General features: G+C 29.6%; 5 protein-coding genes across 5 annotated transcripts; 3 read left to right on the plus strand and 2 right to left on the minus strand.

Moving 5' to 3' along the window:
- Window positions 1-1,636: 1,636 nt before the first annotated feature.
- On the minus strand, window positions 1,637-4,988 carry OCT59_027907 (uncharacterized protein; the record flags this gene model as incomplete). The annotated part of the gene is made up of 23 exons (XM_066137309.1): window positions 1,637-1,680; window positions 1,752-1,786; window positions 1,864-1,903; window positions 1,977-2,014; window positions 2,091-2,125; window positions 2,203-2,242; window positions 2,458-2,485; window positions 2,713-2,769; window positions 2,872-2,887; window positions 2,969-3,009; window positions 3,320-3,357; window positions 3,441-3,471; window positions 3,540-3,581; window positions 3,655-3,691; window positions 3,773-3,799; window positions 3,893-3,922; window positions 4,243-4,262; window positions 4,342-4,375; window positions 4,464-4,505; window positions 4,647-4,678; window positions 4,757-4,794; window positions 4,864-4,880; window positions 4,947-4,988. The coding sequence occupies 23 exons, from the start codon at window positions 4,986-4,988 to the stop codon at window positions 1,637-1,639; spliced, it is 804 nt and encodes a 267-aa protein (XP_065993710.1).
- Window positions 4,989-7,683: 2,695 nt separating this feature from the next.
- On the minus strand, window positions 7,684-9,075 carry OCT59_027908 (uncharacterized protein; the record flags this gene model as incomplete). Its single annotated transcript, XM_025328580.2, has 5 exons — window positions 7,684-8,103; window positions 8,169-8,384; window positions 8,455-8,576; window positions 8,655-8,884; window positions 8,948-9,075. The coding sequence occupies 5 exons, from the start codon at window positions 9,073-9,075 to the stop codon at window positions 7,861-7,863; spliced, it is 939 nt and encodes a 312-aa protein (XP_025165989.2). The 3' UTR covers window positions 7,684-7,860.
- A 2,535-nt stretch (window positions 9,076-11,610) lies between these two features.
- On the plus strand, window positions 11,611-12,256 carry OCT59_027909 (uncharacterized protein; the record flags this gene model as incomplete). The annotated part of the gene is made up of 5 exons (XM_066137310.1): window positions 11,611-11,627; window positions 11,712-11,717; window positions 11,772-11,811; window positions 11,878-11,916; window positions 12,119-12,256. The coding sequence occupies 5 exons, from the start codon at window positions 11,611-11,613 to the stop codon at window positions 12,254-12,256; spliced, it is 240 nt and encodes a 79-aa protein (XP_065993711.1).
- A 5,271-nt stretch (window positions 12,257-17,527) lies between these two features.
- OCT59_027910 (uncharacterized protein) lies at window positions 17,528-19,134 on the plus strand (the record flags this gene model as incomplete). Its single annotated transcript, XM_066137311.1, has 8 exons — window positions 17,528-17,590; window positions 17,682-17,774; window positions 17,906-17,920; window positions 18,008-18,132; window positions 18,404-18,461; window positions 18,536-18,605; window positions 18,753-18,944; window positions 19,073-19,134. 8 exons carry the CDS (start codon window positions 17,528-17,530, stop codon window positions 19,132-19,134), a joined length of 678 nt encoding a protein of 225 aa, XP_065993712.1.
- Window positions 19,135-19,498: 364 nt separating this feature from the next.
- Window positions 19,499-20,994, plus strand: OCT59_027911 (uncharacterized protein; the record flags this gene model as incomplete). The annotated part of the gene is made up of 6 exons (XM_066137312.1): window positions 19,499-19,514; window positions 19,619-19,852; window positions 20,065-20,130; window positions 20,302-20,383; window positions 20,449-20,531; window positions 20,663-20,994. 6 exons carry the CDS (start codon window positions 19,499-19,501, stop codon window positions 20,992-20,994), a joined length of 813 nt encoding a protein of 270 aa, XP_065993713.1.
- Window positions 20,995-21,333: the final 339 nt, after the last annotated feature.

Here is a 21,333-nt window from a genome sequence, read left to right on the forward strand (position 1 = left end):
TATAGAGAGGATGTTGGATTTATAATCTTAGCATTTCTTTTTATGTATTTCTGGAAGATTATTGTTCTTGTATTAGATTAGTTATGCACTTTGTTGCAGTTTTTTTTTAAATACCTGGTATTCTCTAAAGTAACTTGTGGCAAAAATTAATAAAATTTAAGCGCAGCTTTGTTAAACCAAAAGTGTGACTTAACTCTTTCTTGTAGATCCTTGGTCAAAAATTTCGCAGAAGAAATTTTTATCTCTTCGTACTAATACAACCTTATATTCTACTACCATAACTAATAAAAGTGCTAATAAAGCTGGCAGCAACCCGAAAAGGGCCCTGCTAAGCGCAAAGATAATCGAAACAATAACAATAAAGACTCTGGCTCTGATATTTCAAACTCTGATATCGAACAAATAAACAATAAAAACAACCCTCCAAACGTACCGTACGCTCTCTAAAAATTCCATGGAAGAAGACTTCGTCGCCGACTCAGCGGCTGATGCTGGAAAAAGCAATACTACTCCTCCTCAATAAAATAATACTGATAATTTTTCATCTCCTCCTCCCAAAGATACTGCTGCGCCTGCTGCGCCTGGTTCTGTCACATCTGGTACTGACGCGTCCATGCATATTCCAAAGGACAAAAAAACTTCCCCCTAGACGCGTCTCCTAATAAGGATATTATAGATACCAATGATACCATTCTTAGGCGTGATTATCAGACTGCTGCAGCGCCTAATGCTTCTCCTGAATTTGTTAAAAAATATCCTACCAATCAAGGTATGATTGATGCTGTCAACAACCTCCTTTTAGAAACTTGCCATTCATATACTGGCTGTGCCCGCATCTCTAGTTCAGGTGACTCTAAAAGACTGCATCAGAAAATTTTTTGGGAAGCAGATCTGCGCAGATTTTCAGAAATTATATCTACGCAGATCTTATACCCTAGTGCAAAACATTAAAGGAAAAATCCAATAAAAAACTGCGCAGATTTTATAAATAAACAAAGTTCTGCGCAGATTTTTAAATAAAAAACCTTCGAAATACCTCAGCAATTTTTTTCAGTAAAAATCTGCATCACAATAATACAAATTAATTTATTGCATTAATTACTAATTTATTTATATAATCAAAATTACTTTTTTATTATATATTAACAAGTTTACAAATACAATTGAAATCTATTACTAGTAAGGTTGCTTGTCTAAACCTCTTCAAAATCCTACGATTAGTTTCGTCAAAATTTTACTATAGATTTATTATAGTTTCGGCAGAGTTTCGGCAGTTTCGGCATTTATAATAAGTTTCAGCAGTTTCGCCTTTCTCCAAAGTTTTGCCAGTTTTTTAATATAACTTTAATATAGTTTCAGCAGAATTTCGCTTTTCGTCAAAACACCATCTTGTCTAAACCCCTAGGTTTCAGCAAGCAACTTTAATTACTAGTCATTGCTATTCATCATCTCTTTACTGTATATTTACATGTTGTTAATGGTTTGGAACATTGTTCCAGTTGGTTTGATTCTAACAAACAATTAGCAAAATGGAAAAAAAATCTATACAAAAATAAAGGAAAAACGAACATTAGTATAAAGTTCGTAAAATTCGTTAAAAAAAAGTAAAAGGATTTCAAAGTAATTACCTTAAATATTACTTTGAAATTTTGTTCAGAAACCCGTCTAAAGTCATAGGACCTAAAAAAATTGAACGTTAATTAACGTTCATCAAATAATTTATTAAAAAAATAAACTTTCAACAGTTTTACCTTCAAAAATGAGTCTGGAGCTATACTTCAGTGTTCTGGACGTACAAAATATAAAAATGAACGTTAGATAAATTAAAAAAATATAAAAAAATTAAAGAATTTCAAAGTTTACCTTTGAAATTTACGTCTGAAAAACCATAGACCTATAAAACCTATAAAAAAAATACAAATGAAACGTTAATCAATGTTTTACTAAATAAAATTAAAAACTTTCGAAGATTATACTTTCGAAATGATGTCCAGAGTACTTTCGGTGTTCTGGACTTACAAAAAATAAGAACGACATTCGTTAAATAAAATAAAAAAAATAAAAAAAATTTTAAATTTTGAAGTTTTAACCTTCGAAATTCCATTATGTCTGGAAAGCCAATAACCTATAAAAAGAGAAAATTGAAACGTTAGCCAACGTTTCATTAAATAAAAAAAAACTAATAGAATTTTAAAGTTTTACTTTTGAAATTCCATCCAGACAAAAACAGGAGAGCTGAAACCTTAAAAAAAAGAGAAAGACAAAACATTAATAACATTTTGCTAAAATAAAACAAAAAACAGAATTTCAAAGTTTACCTTTGAAATTCTGTCCAAGAGGCATCCAGAAAGCCGAAAATCTACAAAAAAAAGAAAACTGAAACGTTAATAATGTTTCGTTTAAATAAAATAAAAATAAATATTAGTTTCGTAACAAAAAGTTCATTACAAAACTTACCATGTTAAAATCCAGACGAGCTGAAACCCTAAAAAAAAAGAATAAAAGAACATTAGAAAAATGTTCTTTAACCTTTATAAAATTAAAAAATATATATATATAATTTCGCAATAAGATGTTGCGAAACTTATCATTTTCATTTTGGGAATCTTTGGAGTACCAAAACTACAAAAAAGAATAAAGAACGTTAGAAACGTTCTTTTATAAAATAAAAAAATATAAGTTTTGTAATGAAAAATTCATTACGAAACTTACCCTCTCTTAATATCCAAGAAAAAAAAATTTGAAAGTTAGTCTTTCGGCTTTCTTTACCTAAAAAAAAAAGAAATACGAACGTTAGTTAACATTCGTCAATAAATTAATTAAAAAAAAATAATTTCAAAGGTTTTACTTTCAAATGAGTCTGGAACATACTTTCGGCGTTCTGAACCTAAAAAAAATAAAATAACGAAATGTTAGTAAAATGTTCGTTAAAGAAAATCAAAAATAAAAAACTTCAAAGTGCTATTACCTTCGAAGTTCTTCTAAGTTCTCCAAATGGAAGTTCAGAACCTAAAAATAATAAAAAATGAACGTTAGTATAATGCTCGTTAAAGAAAAATAAAACAAAAAGAAACTTTGAAGTGTTATACCTTTGAAGTTCTTTCAAATGGAGCCAGAATCTAAAAAATAAAAGAAAAATGAATGTTAATAGAATATTTGTTAAAGAAAAATAAAAAAAAAGAATTTTGAAGTGTTATTATCTTTGAAGTTCTTTCAAATGGAGCTGAAACCTAAAAAATAAAAGAATACGAACGTTAGTAGAATGTTCGTTAAAGAAAAAAATCACAAAAAAATATATATAAAGAATTTGAAGGTTTACCTTCAAATTCTTTCATCCAGTAGCCAGAGAACCAAAACCTTACAAAAAAAATACCTGAAACATTAGTAAACATTTCGTAAATTAAAAGTAACAAAAAAAAATAAGAATTTTGAAGGTTTACCTTCGAAATCCTTCTAAATGTGAACAGGAACCTAAAAAAATAAATGAAAGCTGAACATTAATAAAAAAAATACAAAAAAAACACGTTTCAAAAATATACTTTCCATTCTATCAATCCAAAGCGCAAAGTTAATGCCAACACCTACAAAAGAAAGAAAAAAAAATTAAATAAAATTTTTTAAATAAAAAAGTTTCAAAGCCTTCCGCTTCAAAACTTGCCAATCCAAAAACCCAGGAATCGAAAGCTGATACCTACAAAAGAAAGAATAAAAATTGTTAAAATTTTTTGACGATTTTTTTATAAAAAAAGTTTTGAAACTTAATGCATAAAACCTTCGATCCAAGAACTGATGCTAATACCTACAAAAGAAAGAAAGAAAGAAAAATTTAATAAAATTTCTCAAGAAAAAATATTTTAAAAAAAAGTTTCGAAGCAAATGCTTCGAAACTTACCAATCTAAAGCTTGGGACCGATACTGATACCTATAAAAGAATAAAGAAAATTAAATAAAATTACATTTAAAAAAAGTTTCGAAACTTCACTTTAAAACTTACCGATTAAAAGTCTAAAGATCTGCCGATACTTACAAAGAAAGAAAAAAAAATTAATATAATTTCTTAAAAAAAAAAAATTAAAAAAAGTAGTTTCAAAACTCTCACTTCGAAACTTACTTATCAAGAATTAAGAACCGAAGCCGATGCCTACCTACAAAAAGATGAAAAAAAAATTTAGTTGAAGTTTTTTTAATTTTTTAAAGAAAGTTTCAAAGCGAAAAAAAGCTTCGAAACTTACCAATTCAAACCTGAGGACTGATGTTGACACCTACAAAAATGAACATTTAGTAACGTTTCGTTAAAAGTAAAGATACAAAAAATATAAAAAAAAATTCGAAGGGTTTTACCTTCGAATTTTAGTCTAGAGCCGTTTTTCGGTATCTGAGATATAAAAATAATAAAAAATGAACGTTAGCGATGTTCGTTAAACAAAAATATAATAAAAAAATTTCAAAGGTAAAGATTTTACCTTTGAAATAAGAGTCTGGAGCTGTTCTTCGGCATCCAGGACCTAAAAGTTTGATAAAACGAACGTTAGTGACGTTCGTTAAATAAAAAATAAAAAATTATTATTTTTTTTTAAAATAAATTAAAAAAAAAATTATTATTATTTTTAAAAAAAAAATAAATTAAGATTCAGAGGTAAGCATACCTCCGAATTCCAACTAAAATCATCGATAGATTCTATCTAGAACTTATATAATATAAAAAAAAATAATTTTTTTTTTTAAAAAATAAATTAAGATTCGGAGGTAAGCATACCTCTGAATTCCAATATCTTTGATAGGTTCCATCTAGAACTTATATAATATAATAAAAAATTATTATTTTTTTTAAAAAAATAAATTAAAATTCAGAAATTAATATACCTTCGAATTTTAGGAATCTATATAATATAAAAAAAAATAATTTTTTTTTTAAAAAATAAATTAAGATTCGGAGATAAGCATACCTCAGTAGTATGAAAATCCCAGTTCTGGCTCAGCACCACCATATAATCTAATTACTACCACTTTCATATAACACTGGTCAAAATTAATACTATCGGGTACCTATCGGGTACCTGATATGTGTACAATATATGTGATATATGTGTATGATATTTAACAATGCTACACATATCAGGTATCCGATATGTGTAGTAGAAATGTAGAAAAACGGTGACACATCATGTACATATCACATATACATCTTACACATATCGGGTAGTTAAATATCGGTCACATATCATAGACTTATTGGGTATCCGATATATTATGATATATATCATATAGATATCATACAGATATCATACAGATATCAGACGGATAGATATAGGATAATGATTTTGTATTAATACTAGTAGATTTATAATTTAATTCAGGCAAAAAAATTATAAAATGCAATCATAATTTATATATTTTTTTAATTTTAATTCAAAACTTTATTACAATTTAAATTTATTTACACTTTTTAATTAAAAAAAAACAATTATACTAATTATACTTGAATACTTGAATAAATATATATAATATATAACTTCTACTAAAAGTAGCATAAAAATAAAATCACTTGTTTGCTTATACCTGTTTGATTATTTAAAAGAAGCATTAATGATAAATATATTAGTAAGAGAAAAGAGAATGTTATTAAAAAATATTAGTATAGATATATAAATATAGAAAATATTAGTAGAAACATTAGCAGAAAGAAAAAGTTAGTAGAATAAAAAATGTTAGTAGAAAGAGAACGTATATCAGTAGTAATATAATATTAATAGAAAATATTAAATAGTAAAAATGTTAATATAGTAGAAAAAAATAATAAAAAATATATTAGTAGGAGTTGATCATCCTATCTCAGTAGTTGGTTACTGAGACCCTCATTAAGCCTGAGTATGGTGAGGTCGCAGGTTCGATTCCCATAATCATGGAAATAAAAAGAATTTTACTGCGGACGCTACTACTAATAGCGTGAAAAAGTATAATTTAAATTAATTTGAAATACGCGTTATTATAAAAAATTTTCTTATATTCACTTTGAGAAGAGAAGAGAAAATTTCTTTAAAAACAAATAAACAAACTACAAATTAAAAAATTGTAAATAACACACGCAAAATCAATCATGCAATTAAAACACTTATTGTTGATTTTCGTCTTTACTATTGTTTTAGCGAGTAAATAATCACCTTAAAAAAAATTTTCTTTTTTACTAAATGAATTCTTAATAATAATTTGATTCATTATATTGACACAGATGCAGCACCATTTGATCCTAACAATAAGATGGCCTCAGATGTAGATTGCATATCAACAGACTTTGAGAATTGTTACCGTATAACAGGGGCAGTATGATACAGATTTCAGAGGTTTTGACCTTATACCCCCCACCATTGCGTGAGTTTTATTAGTTTTATTATTAGTAGATATGTATAAAACTTATATAATAATTGGGTATTTATCATGAGTAATACTTAGGTATTATTAAAGTATTTTAAATAATAAATCGGTAGAAAATGGGAGTTCTTTTTTGTAGGGTACTGTGCATGGGGGGGGTTACTGTGGCCCGCAAAATACGGTATTTCGTCAAACACTACTGATCTACTGCATTTTGGTAAAGCATTTTAATAAAGAAGCTCGTTATCTATAATTGAAAATTAATTTGTAAAAACTAATACCTATTACCGATCGTGCTCGTCATGATTGTCTTTTCGGCTGTAAAATATATAATGAAATTAAATGAACTAGAAGCATCAAAGCGCCAGATGAAAATGTGTTTACTGAATTGTGACATAAAATATCACATTCGATCAGTATGTGTGTGTGTATTGAATAGTACGAAAAAATTTTTGTGCCATACTCTTTTTATCGGCAACTGTATATATTTCGAACCTGACGCACGCAATGATAAAACAAAAAATAGATAAATAAATAAATAAAAGCGATTACACATATACATGCATGTATTATAATAAATAAATAATAAACAAATATAAATATATAATAAAAGCATTCTCATTAATTTGTTTATTAGAATTATTAAAAAATCAATGAAATCATTTCTATTATAATCTTTTTTTATTCAATTTGAATTGACCGATTCATGATCAATACGGATACAGAGCCACAATATTATGGTAGTAAAATATATAGTATACTAGTATTCATAATTATAAATTCAAATATATATATTATCATTAAAACATTTGATCGATATTTCAAGCAATTTGCTCATCCCATATCAATTTTAATTGAACATGGCGCAACACAGAAAAACATGGCAAAATACGCTTATACACATCCCTTACTTCTCCCTCATTTTCACATTATTAATTTAAAATGACTTTGAAAATTTTAACACGGCGGCGCAATTATGAAAATGAAGTATAATATCAAGAGTGATCCCTGTAGGACTATTTTATTTTTTATCTTGCTAACTCCAGAATTTATACTACAAATCTTAGATACAAGTGAAAATTGGGTAATGGATGAGGTCAAAAATCTGGTGTATGAGATTATCATAGTTAGCAATATTAACAATAAAAAAGAAATTTTTCCAAACTGTAAGAAAACAATGAATTAGTATGGTGCAGAGACTCGCATTAAAATGATCTAGATACGCATATCCCTTCCCTTGAAAGCATGTCATATACATATTTCACTTAATTGCAAAAAAATCACTGCTAATATGTTATATTACATAAAATTTTTGCTTTGGGTGCGTAATGTAAAATTAAATTTGCATATATCTTTTTATTACATTAATTATAGAGAAATAAGATAATTAAAACAAACACTATAAATGACTATATAAAATAAATCCGCATTAATGTTTATTTATTCTTTTTCTTTTTTTTTCTTTTTTCACCACCTTTTTTTGATGCTTCCTTAATTTTCTTGTTGGTTCAAGACTACCTGTTGAATTTGAAATAGGTCAATAGTAAAGTTACCAAGAGTAACTGTTGGGGGAACAATGGGGACATATCCAGCAGCAGCAGGAATCGTCGGCGGGTCCCAGAAAACTGCATTTACTGGGATAATTATTTGAAATGCGGGGATATTAGGAGCATTACAACCAGAGAGGTGAGCATTGTCTGTTGGATGTCCTAATTGGTGAGTACCGAAATCCCACTAAAATATATTGAGGTTATTAAGACGTTTTGATCAAAAATAAAAATTATAAATTAGCATCTTACCGTTAAATATCCAGGTACTCCTTGCTGAAATAACATCGCTGTCATTGATCTGTAGAAACGTCCTTGCAGATCCCGCGTTGTCCTTTTTTCATGAAATTTAATACCAAGTACATATCTTACATAAACTTGATTTAGCCAATTTTGGCATTTATTTCTCAAGTTACCAATACTTTGTGTATTGGCTACTTCACAAATAATTCGAGCATGTGGATTCCCCTAGACGAAAAATATTAATGTTAGAAAATCGTAAATCAAATATCAGGTATTACAAATCTAAAAAAAATACATTTTTATCTCCAGGAGGAGGGCCAGGGTATGGAACAATAGGTTGTTGGACATGATTCCCATTTGGTTTAACCATAACATCCGAAGCTATGAATTGTCCCATTACAGTAGGATTAAAATGGACTAAAAGAGGGATGTAAAATATTTGAGAATCAATTATATATAGATTGAGAACCAAATATACTAGAGGAGTTCTCTTACATCCATCACCGGATACACTTATTGGTTTGTTAAGAATGACTCCGCCATTTGCAATGTTAAAATAGTCTTGGAGCAACTCGACAACAGCATTATGTTCTGGGTCGCTCATATCGATCACATACACGTCACCATTAGTTCTATGTTCGTATTTGTACCCAGAAGATTCTTTACGTTGAAGAAAATTATTGTACTCTTCTGCAGTTATTTTTGAGCCAATCTTACAAGGAAAACTGTCATTCATACAAGTTAATACTGAACAGATATAAAATAACTTGTGTATGATGCCCACTCACCTGCTTTCACTTAGTGGTTCGTCTTTTATTTCTGGATGTGGTTTAAGTAGTTTCTTTAAATTTTTTAGAGTCTCCTTCGCTAACCACACACCAGGAATATAATGTAAACGATGATTTCGACTAGACATTTTGGATACTTCTAAAGGGTAATATTTTTTTCGTAATTATAATGATAAATGTGATCCGATTTCGCATCAATTGCAAAATTTATTTCTAAAAATACAATTTTGCTAGTCGTAATTGTGTCCTTAAAATGTTATTAACTAACTTATTGGGTTACTCCTTGAAATAATAAACTCCTGATTACTGATAAATGGATAATTGTGATCCGATTTCAGAACAATTAATATCAGTATTTATTATTTCGTTAAAAAATTTGTGCTACAAATCAATTTTTTTGATGATGTAATGCCACAAGTACTGTTGTACTGTACAACGCTCGAATTTTTCGTGTAACTGAGTTCCGAAGAAATAAACCTTTCACGCCACGCCGAAATTGCTACATATTTGAAAGGTAAGTGTAGCACAAAATGTCTTCAGAGTCCGGCTATTAATTTACTTAATTTGCTAGGAAACTAATTTTTCAAAAAAAACCATTTAGATATAAATATCGGCCTGTTTTCCTTTATCTGAATAATTTACCGCAGTTGTGGCGCAGTTTCAAGGTTTGAATTCTCTGATGTTCTAAGTTGTTCTAAGTTTTGCGAACGTCGGGTATTATATATATGAAAGAGAGTGGTGATATATTTTCTAAAACCAAAATATAAGAGCAACCAGTACTTTCGTATTGATATAGAACAAGAGAAATGAGGTGTATTCTTTAGCACTATTTATACGAAATCTGTTGAAAGTGAATAAATAATAGTTTCCACTGCGGCACTAGGTGATAAATAATGCTATATTTCTCTTTTATTTGGTCGTAGGAGTTATGTTTACAACAAATGTCCTGGATTTTTAACTACAGAGAAAGAAGCAACTCGCTCGAAAGAAAAAGAATCAGTTGATAAGTTATTTCTTTTGTATGCAGTGGTACAAAAAGTACGAAATAACAGAATTACGTATTTTGTGCTCCTTGTGCTCCAAGTGGAATATTACTTGTGGTGGGACAGATAAAAAATATCATTTACGTAACGTTACTAACGTGATATGTACACTATTTCACCTTTTTTATATTTTTTTTCTCGCAGTTGAGCAGTTTTATGATCAAAGTATTTCTTGTTGCTCTCCAAAGCGAACATATATATTAGCGAACATATATATTGTATTCGATGAATGTAATATATGACAAGAATATTTACTTTGGAGTAATCCTCGTACTATTATTAGAATCTGAACGTACATGGAATCCATATAGATTTGCGAAGTTACTGGAGTATCCCGAGTGGTAAAAATTTCGGAGCTAGACGAGTGCTAGACGGATAGAAAAGTTAACAAATAGGATCAGAGTATTTATTCATAGAATAGTTTTCGATGGAGCTCTGAAATTGCAAACATGAAATGATTTCACTATAATTACAGTAAGTATTGTACTAGCTCATTGGCATGGTGTCTAATATTAAGTGTCATCTGTATTCTGTTTCAGTGAGTCATATTTTATTCTCTTCGGTTTGTGCGGGTTCTCACTTAATCACTTTTAATAACTTGTATGCAAGCGATAACTATGCTTTGTGGCTTAGCTTACACGAAATATAGTATGTATATCAATTACAATTACGTGACTACTTTCTGAACAATTAGTCCTTCATGTGTGTTGATGCGAAGGTATGGTGCTTACGACTTGATGTAACAATTATCAGGGTCCGTACAACTTTCGTTTTACGGATATTCTCCTTTTTCTTCCAAACTCGTTTATCTCACTCCAACTTGTTTTTATTCGTTCAAGCTAAAACGTTTTATGTTCACGCAACAAGTTTTGAGATGCTTGCGTTAGCGAAAAAGATTAAGAAGATACTACCCTATGTAATTTTTACGTAAAGAAGAAGAGTTACATCTCGACGAGATGACTTGAAATTAATTCGCAAGCTAAAGTCAAGTTTTCTCAAGATACACGAATGATTTTGAACTACATGGAGTGGAGTTGGGGCTTGCAACAGTTCCCGTGGCTTTCGCCAACGAATGCAGAGAAAAAAATCTTCATTGTTCTCATACAAAAATAAGACTTAAAAGGGTTTTCAAAATATGCGAAAAGATGTGTGAATAACAGACATACCAGAATCTACACCAAGTAAGACTTTTTTGTATATTATCTTGATCGCAGCATTCTTTTGATACAACATAACTAATACAAGTATTTTGCTTATTTATGAAAAGAAATTCATAACATAGATGATGAGGACGGGGCTTTGTTGCACTGTATTATGACTCAGACTAAGCAATATGGGAAGGGTCTTGAGCGATTCGCTGTGAATATATTTCAGTTATCATCCACTCATATATCCGTATGGTCAAAACTTGTCTGTTATCGGAAAAAGGAATTTCACTAAATCCGTAATTCAAAGTAGCTGATGAAGAAAATATTTGATGCATTGGTTACACAATCAAGCATTTAGGAGTTATTTCCAATGCTGCTTTTGGTAAAGAATATGACTTATAATGTGTCTAAAAAAAGCAACCAGCAGACTCAGTCTGTGGAAATGCCACAATGAGAAGGAATAAAACGAGAAATGATATGTCATAGACGGTAATTATTTTTAACGGATGGATTTTAATATCAACAGCAAAATTACAAATAGTAATTCTGTTATTTCCTGCACCGAACACATAGTGTTAAGTGGTCCCATCAGATAACGCCCAGTGTCATGGCACTAAGCTCCTGGTAGTATAGAACACACCGCTTCCCCCTTATCTTGGGTTTCGATAGAGAAGTAAGTAGTTTTTGCACTACAATAATAATATGTATTTATTTAATTCGATTTGCCCTATGAACGTAGGTTCCTAGAACCCCTCCTCTACGCTTTAGCGCCCTTCAGGTAATTTCAGTCATAGACTGCTCAAAGAGCACTTCCTTCGAAAGGTCCATAAATGGACTGGAATGGGTCGAGGGCCTCCTCGTTCCTCGAAAAATCATAGGGATTTTTTGCGACCATTGATCTACTTCGTACCCTCCGGGTATTAATCATAACGTATAAATGATCGTCATCACAAACCCATTAATGGGTACTTCTCTTCTAGATGGAATCTAGGGCAAGATGCTCAGTTCATAGAGTCGGAGACTGGGGCTATGCCCAAAAATGTAAATACGTGTTTATGGATGATATCGTTGATATTAGTATCTTCCCTTGGCCAGAGATGAAAACTTACTTGGAATAAAGTTCACATTAAAATACGTCTGCGAAAAAATGTAGTCATTCGTTGATCCAAGATATTTGGAAAGATGCATAGGATATGAATCAACGTGATAATAAGGAGGTAAAATACATCTCGCTATCATTATGTGTTTTCATATTATCCAACAATAGATACTGACTGATTTTTTTATGTATTTCGTGATCACAATTAAAGGTGGGTAATGAACAGAAATATGACGTGTAAGCTTGCCCAGTGTCATATGACATCGATCCTTAAGGGTCCTATGTCATGTGTTCATAGATAACTGAAACACGGAAAATGTAATTTATTATGTATATAGCAAGAAGCTCATTTGGCATTTATTTTAATAAACCATAATGGACTAACTATTATGTGAAGAGCAATTTTTCATTACATGCTTATAAAGAGCGTGAATATTTGATTTAACTGTATCGATATTAAAATAGATTGAAGTTTGTTGTGATTGTATTCAATTTTTTATGAAGTGTTACTTTGTAGAAAAAATCGAATCCATGGATACCAGTGCTTCGTGAGAGAATTGTATACAAGTTTTTGCGTTCTTCGACAGAGTGATCGTATTGCGATGTTCATATACCTAAAAGGTACAAAGTAGAACGGGTTTGTTCCTTTAGGTTCTATAACAAGTGCTGTTTTGTTCTACCCTTCCTATGAAGGAATCATGTGATACTCTTTTCTATGGCATAGAATGTAACGTGATCCTATCTAGTAACATGATGTCTGCAGAATATTTATTTGTAAAGCAGCGGCTCATGATCTAGTTATAATATTTGTTTATTCGTTTGTATCCTATATGAAAACATTTACGTGAATTTATTGATTACTTGTGTCGATGATTCATATTCCTTTTGGAGTTAATTATCCCGGTAAAGTAATGTTTGATTATGTAATCACTGGAACAAAATGCGAAACGTTAATTTCAGGATGTAAGTTTTCCAAGAAAGGGTTAGGTAACTTGTTTGGAAGCTTGGCAATTTTTTTCATTAACCGCAGTAATTGACAATGTGTTGGAAATTTATCGTAATTACACAAGAGAAAAAGAACATAAAAAAATGTTTTTATCATGCGAAGTCGATTATGCAATTATATTTTTGGATAAAGATTGAGTGTTAGACTTTGCGTTATGTTCTCTGTTAGTTAGGATAGAAATATACAAATCACGGGATCAATGGCACATGACACTCTGAACATTTGCTAAGGGTATCATATGATCAGTGTTGCCGTTATATCTAAGAAGAGATATTTTACCGGATTATCATAGAGAAAATAATTGTCACAACATTACAGCAAAAATGGAATAATGTTCATTGGAAAATTGGCTGATAATGCAGTTTTTCGATTTATTCTATTGTTGATGGATCATCGTTAATTAAAGAGAAGAGATAATGTATCAACCAAATGCGAATAACTAATAGTAGAAAAAAGAGCTGTATTTTAGGTCGCAGTTATTCATGTTATTACAGTGTAATTACATTTTGTTCAGATTGTCATATGATAACACTGGTACAAATTTTTTTTCGGCTAATGATATCCTGGACTATTATAAAAACCGTAATCGATCAATAACGCAAGAGACAAAAAAAGTTATTACCTCCCGTTTCTTTCGCAAAAATACCTAGGTATGAAGCGGTGCAAAATCCCATTTATGCATTAGCTTACGACAAGGCGCGCTTTGAATGAGCCGACCGTAACTAGAAATACTAAACTGTAAGTGACCGGTGTAACAGTTGTAGGATCGCCAAATTATGGTTTTTCGGGACACACAATGTACAGTATGACTAAAAATGTATACTAAAATTGTATGACAAAATTGTATTTAATTTAAAATTGTATAAGCTAAATTGTATCAAAACCCACATAAGTCCGTAATTTCAATGTTCTTGAAATTGACCGATCCTTACAGTAATAACTAGGCGAGATATATCCATCTACCTCGGCCAATTATACTGCCTTGAGTTCCTCAAGTCCGATGTGGTAACCCCCATCTTTAGTGACCAGTCAAAACTTCTATGACAAGAAACATCACCATACGAAAAGAAATCAGTTCCAAATGGAACACGTTGCGCAACTTGATTTCATACTAAGGATTTTTCTTTGTTCAATTACGTTATAAATTTTTTTTTGTCAGAAAAACTACTAGACTAATATTTGAGAAGATGTATACGGGAAATTATCATTCCAAATTATGACGATTATGAATAGTCACACAGCAAGACAATCTACTTTTGAAGGGGAACGTCTAAAGCCGTGTTCGATCACGTGATTTTGAAAAATTCATCACCCCCTACATCACACCCCTTTTTTCCATTTTTACTATTTATCCTGGGGACTTAGAATTTTCGGTGGGTGGAATTTTATTTGTCGCGCCATCTTGTCACGTAGTTAATATGAAAAATCACGTGATCGAACACGGCTTAGACGATTTCTACAAGGCAACAGATTCCGGTGGAGCGAATCCCTACGGGATTTTAGGAAAGAGTTTAAGATATCGTATTACCTAACAGGACATAGCTATCCACTAAAGTTGTATGCGAACTTAAAAGAACAGTTACTAAAATAGTCTTAGACATAATCGTAATTTGCCTATTCATGGAATCTTGTCCACCTACTATGATATCATTTTTCCTTTTTTAGTGTTTCTTCAGATACCAATATGAAATACCGATTGTATTACAAAAAATTCTACATATGTCTAAGGTACCCAATGAATGAGACTCAGACTGGCATGTGAATTAAGGTTGGTCCACATTATCGTTATCAAAATGATAAGAATAGGTTACATGATAAATCGTATGAACTGTATATTGTAACTCAGAGGAATAATTATCATATTTCTCTTAACTAATAAATAACTGTAGAATATTTTTTAAGTCGTGTCTACAAAAAATCTGTAATTATTTGTTATTTATTTACAATGTGTATGATCTTTGGACTACATCAACAATTTATTGCGTTACAATCATATTAATGATTCTCGTTTTGATTAACGTGAGAAGTATGCAAACTCAGTTCATGTGTTACTATGTCATATTCACCCCAGAGTATTATTTCTGTAAGATTTCTAGTATTAGTTAAACAAGAAAACGTTATCCAGTACACCAATAGTTTTTACGCCATGTGACTTAGCTTTCAATCAGGTTGAATGGCAAGAGCACTCATGTAGATGATTAATAGACAAGGTGTATAAAAAGAAACAGCTAGTTTACTAATGCATTGCATTATCGTACCATTGACCAGCTCTTCGGATTACAAAAATGAAAAGGAAATGGCTTTGCCATTGAGAACAGAATCTAAACTTCCCAAGGAAGTCCTTGAAACTAGTTTATAGTAGCACTACACCGGTCATTCATACTAGTCAACATAGTGATGTTATCGAATAGACTTAATCTCATCAATATCAATACTTATTAACTTGGGATTCGTTGATCCATACATGCCCCCAGTATCTGCTACCAATTATTTCATTACCACAAAGCATTGTAATACAGAATTTTTCTTCAATTACGTAATAAAACAAGAAGACTGTGATCACCAGGAGAATACATCTTAAAACCTCCACTTTGTACCCGCCAGGTAGTTTTATTAGATTGAAGTTCTTATGATAACAGTTGATTTATTTAGTTTTGTCATCATGATAAATTAGTTCTGCTTAGTTCCACTAAACAATCGTCACTTGTTATGTTGATGTTGTTATCGATAACGATCATTTGTTGTTCCTGCCATCTGAGTGTGACTTTGTGCAGTTACACTCTTGTCACCTATATTTGTGAAGCAAATCTATCTTTCAAAATTCTTTGTTCCTCACGCTTTAGCGCCATACAGGGAAAATTGAGAAGAATAATTCGTATACAATTTGTTTATTATTCAATCACAGAAATTGATATTAGGTTAATGAAAAATAAGCGAGGTCGAGAATACAGAAGTACATATACTCTTCTTTCAAATCATTTCATCAGTAACATCAGAAATGATGCCTCTGTATATATTATTTTTTATTATATGTTGGAACTCTCATACGCTATCAAAAACTAATCAATGATATGTCAGACAAAATTCAAAACGATATCTGATATAATCTGTGGAAAACATGGAACAATAGTTGCTATAAACATAATCAATCGTTAAAATGTGCTTTATACATCATTTCATAATACCCCAAGCAAAGAAAAGTAAAAACTAATAACGTGGAATAACAAGTATAGTAAAAAAAATAACTAACGTTACCTAAATATGTAACTATTACTTCAACAGATGTGACTATTTTTAGTGAGGCTGTGCTTAAAACGCTTCTAAAAGTAGTATGATTCCCTAGACAACCTTTATACATGAATTATCCAACTGTTTCATATAAAGATTAACGCAAGTAGCCTGTTTACTAAAATAACTATATATTCATCTATTGTGGGTGTAAATGCATTTCCATATTATGCTTCCCTGGTGCCCATTTTATAGGGAACATACGGTGGTGAGCAAAATTATTTGGAATGACGAATGTGTGAAAATGGCCATATTAGACTGATTTTTATACGTTTTTTGCGTATTTCACCTCTACCTTTTTCCAAAAAAATATGCTCACCACTGTATATTTACCCTCATGGTACGAAGTAGAATTTGGAGGTTACTTACCGTTTGCTAACAATTTTAAGTGTCAAGATAATAAATGTAGTTATTTTCTACTGTCTGACAGAATTTTTACTATAGTACTAAAGTGCATATTTACTTTATGCGGCTAAAATTGTAACAATCTGGAGTACAAAAAGTAAAAAATAGATTGGCCTGTATTCACACAGGTCGAAAAGTTAAAAATCAGGCATCAATCAGGCACCAATCAGTCACCAATCAGTCACCAACCAGCTACCTGATTGGTGACCGATTGGTGCCTGATTTTTCACTTTTCGACCTGTGTCATGCAGTTTCTCATAATGTTTAGACAATATAATAATCTGTTTAGTGTGTACCAGTTTATATTTGAGTGATACGAAAAGTTGTAGAGTCGGATCAACCAACTGAGTACTGTATGATATTAAATTGATGATGTGTATGATCACTTGACAACTTTCGAAATTAGTTTATACAGGCATGATTTGTGAAACTAATACTAGTATATATATAGTATAAAATCATCTTATGATCTGATAATCTGGTCAGTTATACACGATATAAAATAAAGAAAGAGAAAAATTTTTTTTCACGCGTTTAAATACCATTTATTGTTTTCGTGTTAAACAGATGACTTTTCACTGTGAAATAAACATGTCTTATACTAATTTTGTTAATAAAGAAGATATCATCTATGAAGAAGATCTTGTTTCGGAGGTAAACTTGCTTTTTACGTGTATATTCATAAAGTAAATATATTATAATAATAAAAAATTTCAATTATATAAATATATTCTTAATTAAACAGGAAGATAATACAGAAATATATATTACAAAAAATATCACAGTTAAAACGATAATTCACTCATTAACTCCATTAGAATACCCACCAACTAGTGAAGTTAAGGAACTGCAATAATTTATCATGTTGAAGGGTGGCAAAATATAGAAATGGCATTTGAAGATGTAATATCAGTTAATTTTAAATTATATATTATATTAAAAATACTAATTATTTCATTATTTTTGAAGGTTCGTATTCTATGGGTTTGACCTTGTGGCCAAAATAAAACAACTTGTACATATCTTGGTGATATTGCTGTAATTAAAAAAGATAGAACGTACGGAGTAAAGATTTGTGAATTTGCAGATCCAGAACTTCGGGAAATGGAACACAAGTCGGTAGATCCTAACTCAGATTTACGTTTAAGAATGAGTAAAGAGTTATCAACTGATAATGTGAATTATAACACTTTTGCGTAAGTATTTGGAAACTTAAGGTCTTTTATACTATTTTTAGTTGTACAATAATCCTTGTCATGCATAATAGCGATCATTTGCTTATTATTTTTATTTTAGTAAATATTTAGCTGCATACAAAACTGAATGTCGATATATGCGTGATGGAGTTCAATGTAATGGAAAACCTATATTAAAATGTTTATGACGTCATGATGAAACTGTACCTCCATCATATTTTATTGGTTGTACTGGTTGGAGAATGAATGAAAAATTTCATCGGTTTATTAGTATTAAAGAAAATGTAGACCTTAACTTACTTCAACAACTTTTAAATGGATTATATGAGGTTAGATATAAATATTTTGAATATTAAATTAAATATTTTATTTGCTTATTTAATTTATTTAATATATACTCTAGGGAGAAACGGATGAACCAGTAAATAATTGTTATTCAGTATTCAGCAATAGTACGAAAAGAATATATTGTCGTAAGTCATTAAATTTTAATATAATTTTTAACTTTTACTGCTAAATTACTTCAGTTTATTCACATAATTATGTATACTATCAGCACATCCACATCGTTCAGAAAATACCATTACGCAAGGAAAGCTTATGAAAAAAATTATGTGAAGTTAGATTTTCTAAACTAATTCCTGTTGATATTAAAAGCTGTCCATTTGTGATCCTTATATCAAAAGGAATTCATACTCATCCTCCGCCACCTCCAAACCAAGTACCTGTTACTATTCGTACACGTCTACAAGAATTAATTCACCAAGCAAATAATGATAATACTGATGTTACTCCAACTCATATTATAACAGGTAAATAATAAAAAAATAAAATATATAAATATTTATTTATATTTATTTATATTTATTATACAAGATTTTTTTTTATTTTTATAAAAATTTTTTAAATTAATACTAATTGTATGTATTTTATTTGATAGGAAATTTAATTAAAACTTATTTTGGCGTTGAATATCTTTCTGATATACGCATCATTAAATAATACTGATCGTCTTCGGTATTATATTGATAAGATTCAGAAAGAAATTCATCCACAAGAGCAAGGATTGCTAGGAGTTGTTTACAATTATTCACGTAATATTAATAATTTTCGTGATTATGTAAAACGTTTAGGTAAAAATTAAAAGTAAATTTTACTTTTTGTATTTAATTTATTTAATGACAGTTTTAAGGAAATAATATATTATTTTTATTATTAGAATTCTTTGAAGATGAACATGTAATAATTATTTCGTACAACTTCGAACAATTAAATGAATGGATAAAGTGCAAACATTTTCAAATCGATTTGTCTTTCAAGCATGTAATGGGTGAAATAAATGAATTTGAGATTAATTATTATAGTAATGAAGCATAACTTGAGTAAGTTTCTTACTATATGATAATTTAATATATTTTATTGTTTTTAATACTATAAATTTTGAAATTACTATATATATTAATTGATAATTGATATTTATTTTTAGTTCTTACATTTGCCCGAGTGTTTACTAATCGTGCAACAACTATTGCGTATCAAAGAATTTTTCGCGTTTTATTTGATCTTGTATTACAATTAACGGGTTCGCCCCCTGCAGTTCACATATTCGCTGATCTAGGTTGGAATTGCATCATGCAGATCTTGATTATGCGAAAAAAAGGACTTGGATTGGCTCTAAATGAAATTGATAATACAAAGGAAAATTTGGGAGGAACATTTGGTTCATATTTTTAGATCTTGTTTAGTCCATTATAAAAGGTAATTATTTGTTTTTTTTAAGTCTAAAGAAAAACTATTAAAAAAAGATATTATATTTATAAATAAACTTTATTTAAACAAAAAAACTAATTTATTTAATTATTAATATTTAGAAAAATTTGGGAAAAAGGGTTACAATGATATTGTAAAGAACAAAATGATTACTTCTTACAGCTGAATCAGAAAGTGCAATTAATCAAGTATTTGATGATATTCAAGCAATTGAAGAGAATGCTGCAGGTTAGTAAAACTTAATAAATGAATTTTTATTGTAATATATATTACTAAATGGTATTATTTTTAGATTGGATTACGTTCTATCGTCAAAAAATGGGTTATTGCGTCAGCTTAATAAATCCATGTCAAAAAATTGCTAATGATGTTTGGATAACATCACCTGATAATACAAAGAAATGGCACGAATCGGCCCTACATGTATAACGCTAAGCAATCGACGTGGAAGAGATCTTAAATTGTTAACGGCTATTTTACAGTATGTAGATATATAATTTGTTCTTTAAAAAATTATTATTTATTTATTAAGTTAATTTATTACAGTGGTCAAAAATTAGATAAAGAAAGATTTACTACCATTTATGTTCACCAAAAATATAATATACCAAATAAAGGACGTGATAAAGGTCTGATTTCACGTAATGTTATGTCACGATAAACGTAATGGTAAGTATATTTTTAAAATTTCAGTTGTAATGCTAAATAAAAATATTGTAATTAACATTAAATTGTTTTAATTTATAATTTATTTATATAGCTAAGAAGTTGACGAAAGTAGTTCCTACCAAACGTAAACAAAATGAACATACAGGTTCTAATAAGAAAACTAAAACAAATATTATTGAAATTGAAGAGAATGATAAAGAGAATATATGTACGATTTCTAGCAGAAAGATTAAAACAAGAAATGGTACTGAAGGGGATGATAAAGAAAGTGAATTTACTTTAAAATTAAGTGAGCTTGAATTTCAAGAACGAGCTTTAGCTTTAAGGGAACGTGAACTTATTTTAAGAGAAAAAGAAGCAAAAATTCGTGAAATGGAATTATCACTTGCCGAAAAAGAACATGTGTTAAATTCTACTAAATAGTCTAGGTAACAGCAATCTTTTTTTTTTACAAATTAAACGAAGTAATTAGCAGATCATTTCTATTTTGACCGCTATTATATCGGTATATAGAATTTTATAAATAAATCAAAAATACCACTAAAATTTGATAATTTATTAAGTTTTTACATATATTTATTCTTTAATAAATAGATTTCAGTAAAATTATAACGTAAATTAAATAAAAAGCAATTGAGTATGAAATTGAAATTTAAAAAGTTATACATCACACATTTCGAATGTTAATAAGTATATCAATAACATGTAATGTATTGTATAATTAATGTATTGTATGATTATACATACCATACTCAATACAAT

This window comes from Rhizophagus irregularis, chromosome 7, assembly GCF_026210795.1.
Source record: "Rhizophagus irregularis chromosome 7, complete sequence".
Lineage (NCBI taxonomy): Eukaryota > Fungi > Glomeromycota > Glomeromycetes > Glomerales > Glomeraceae > Rhizophagus > Rhizophagus irregularis.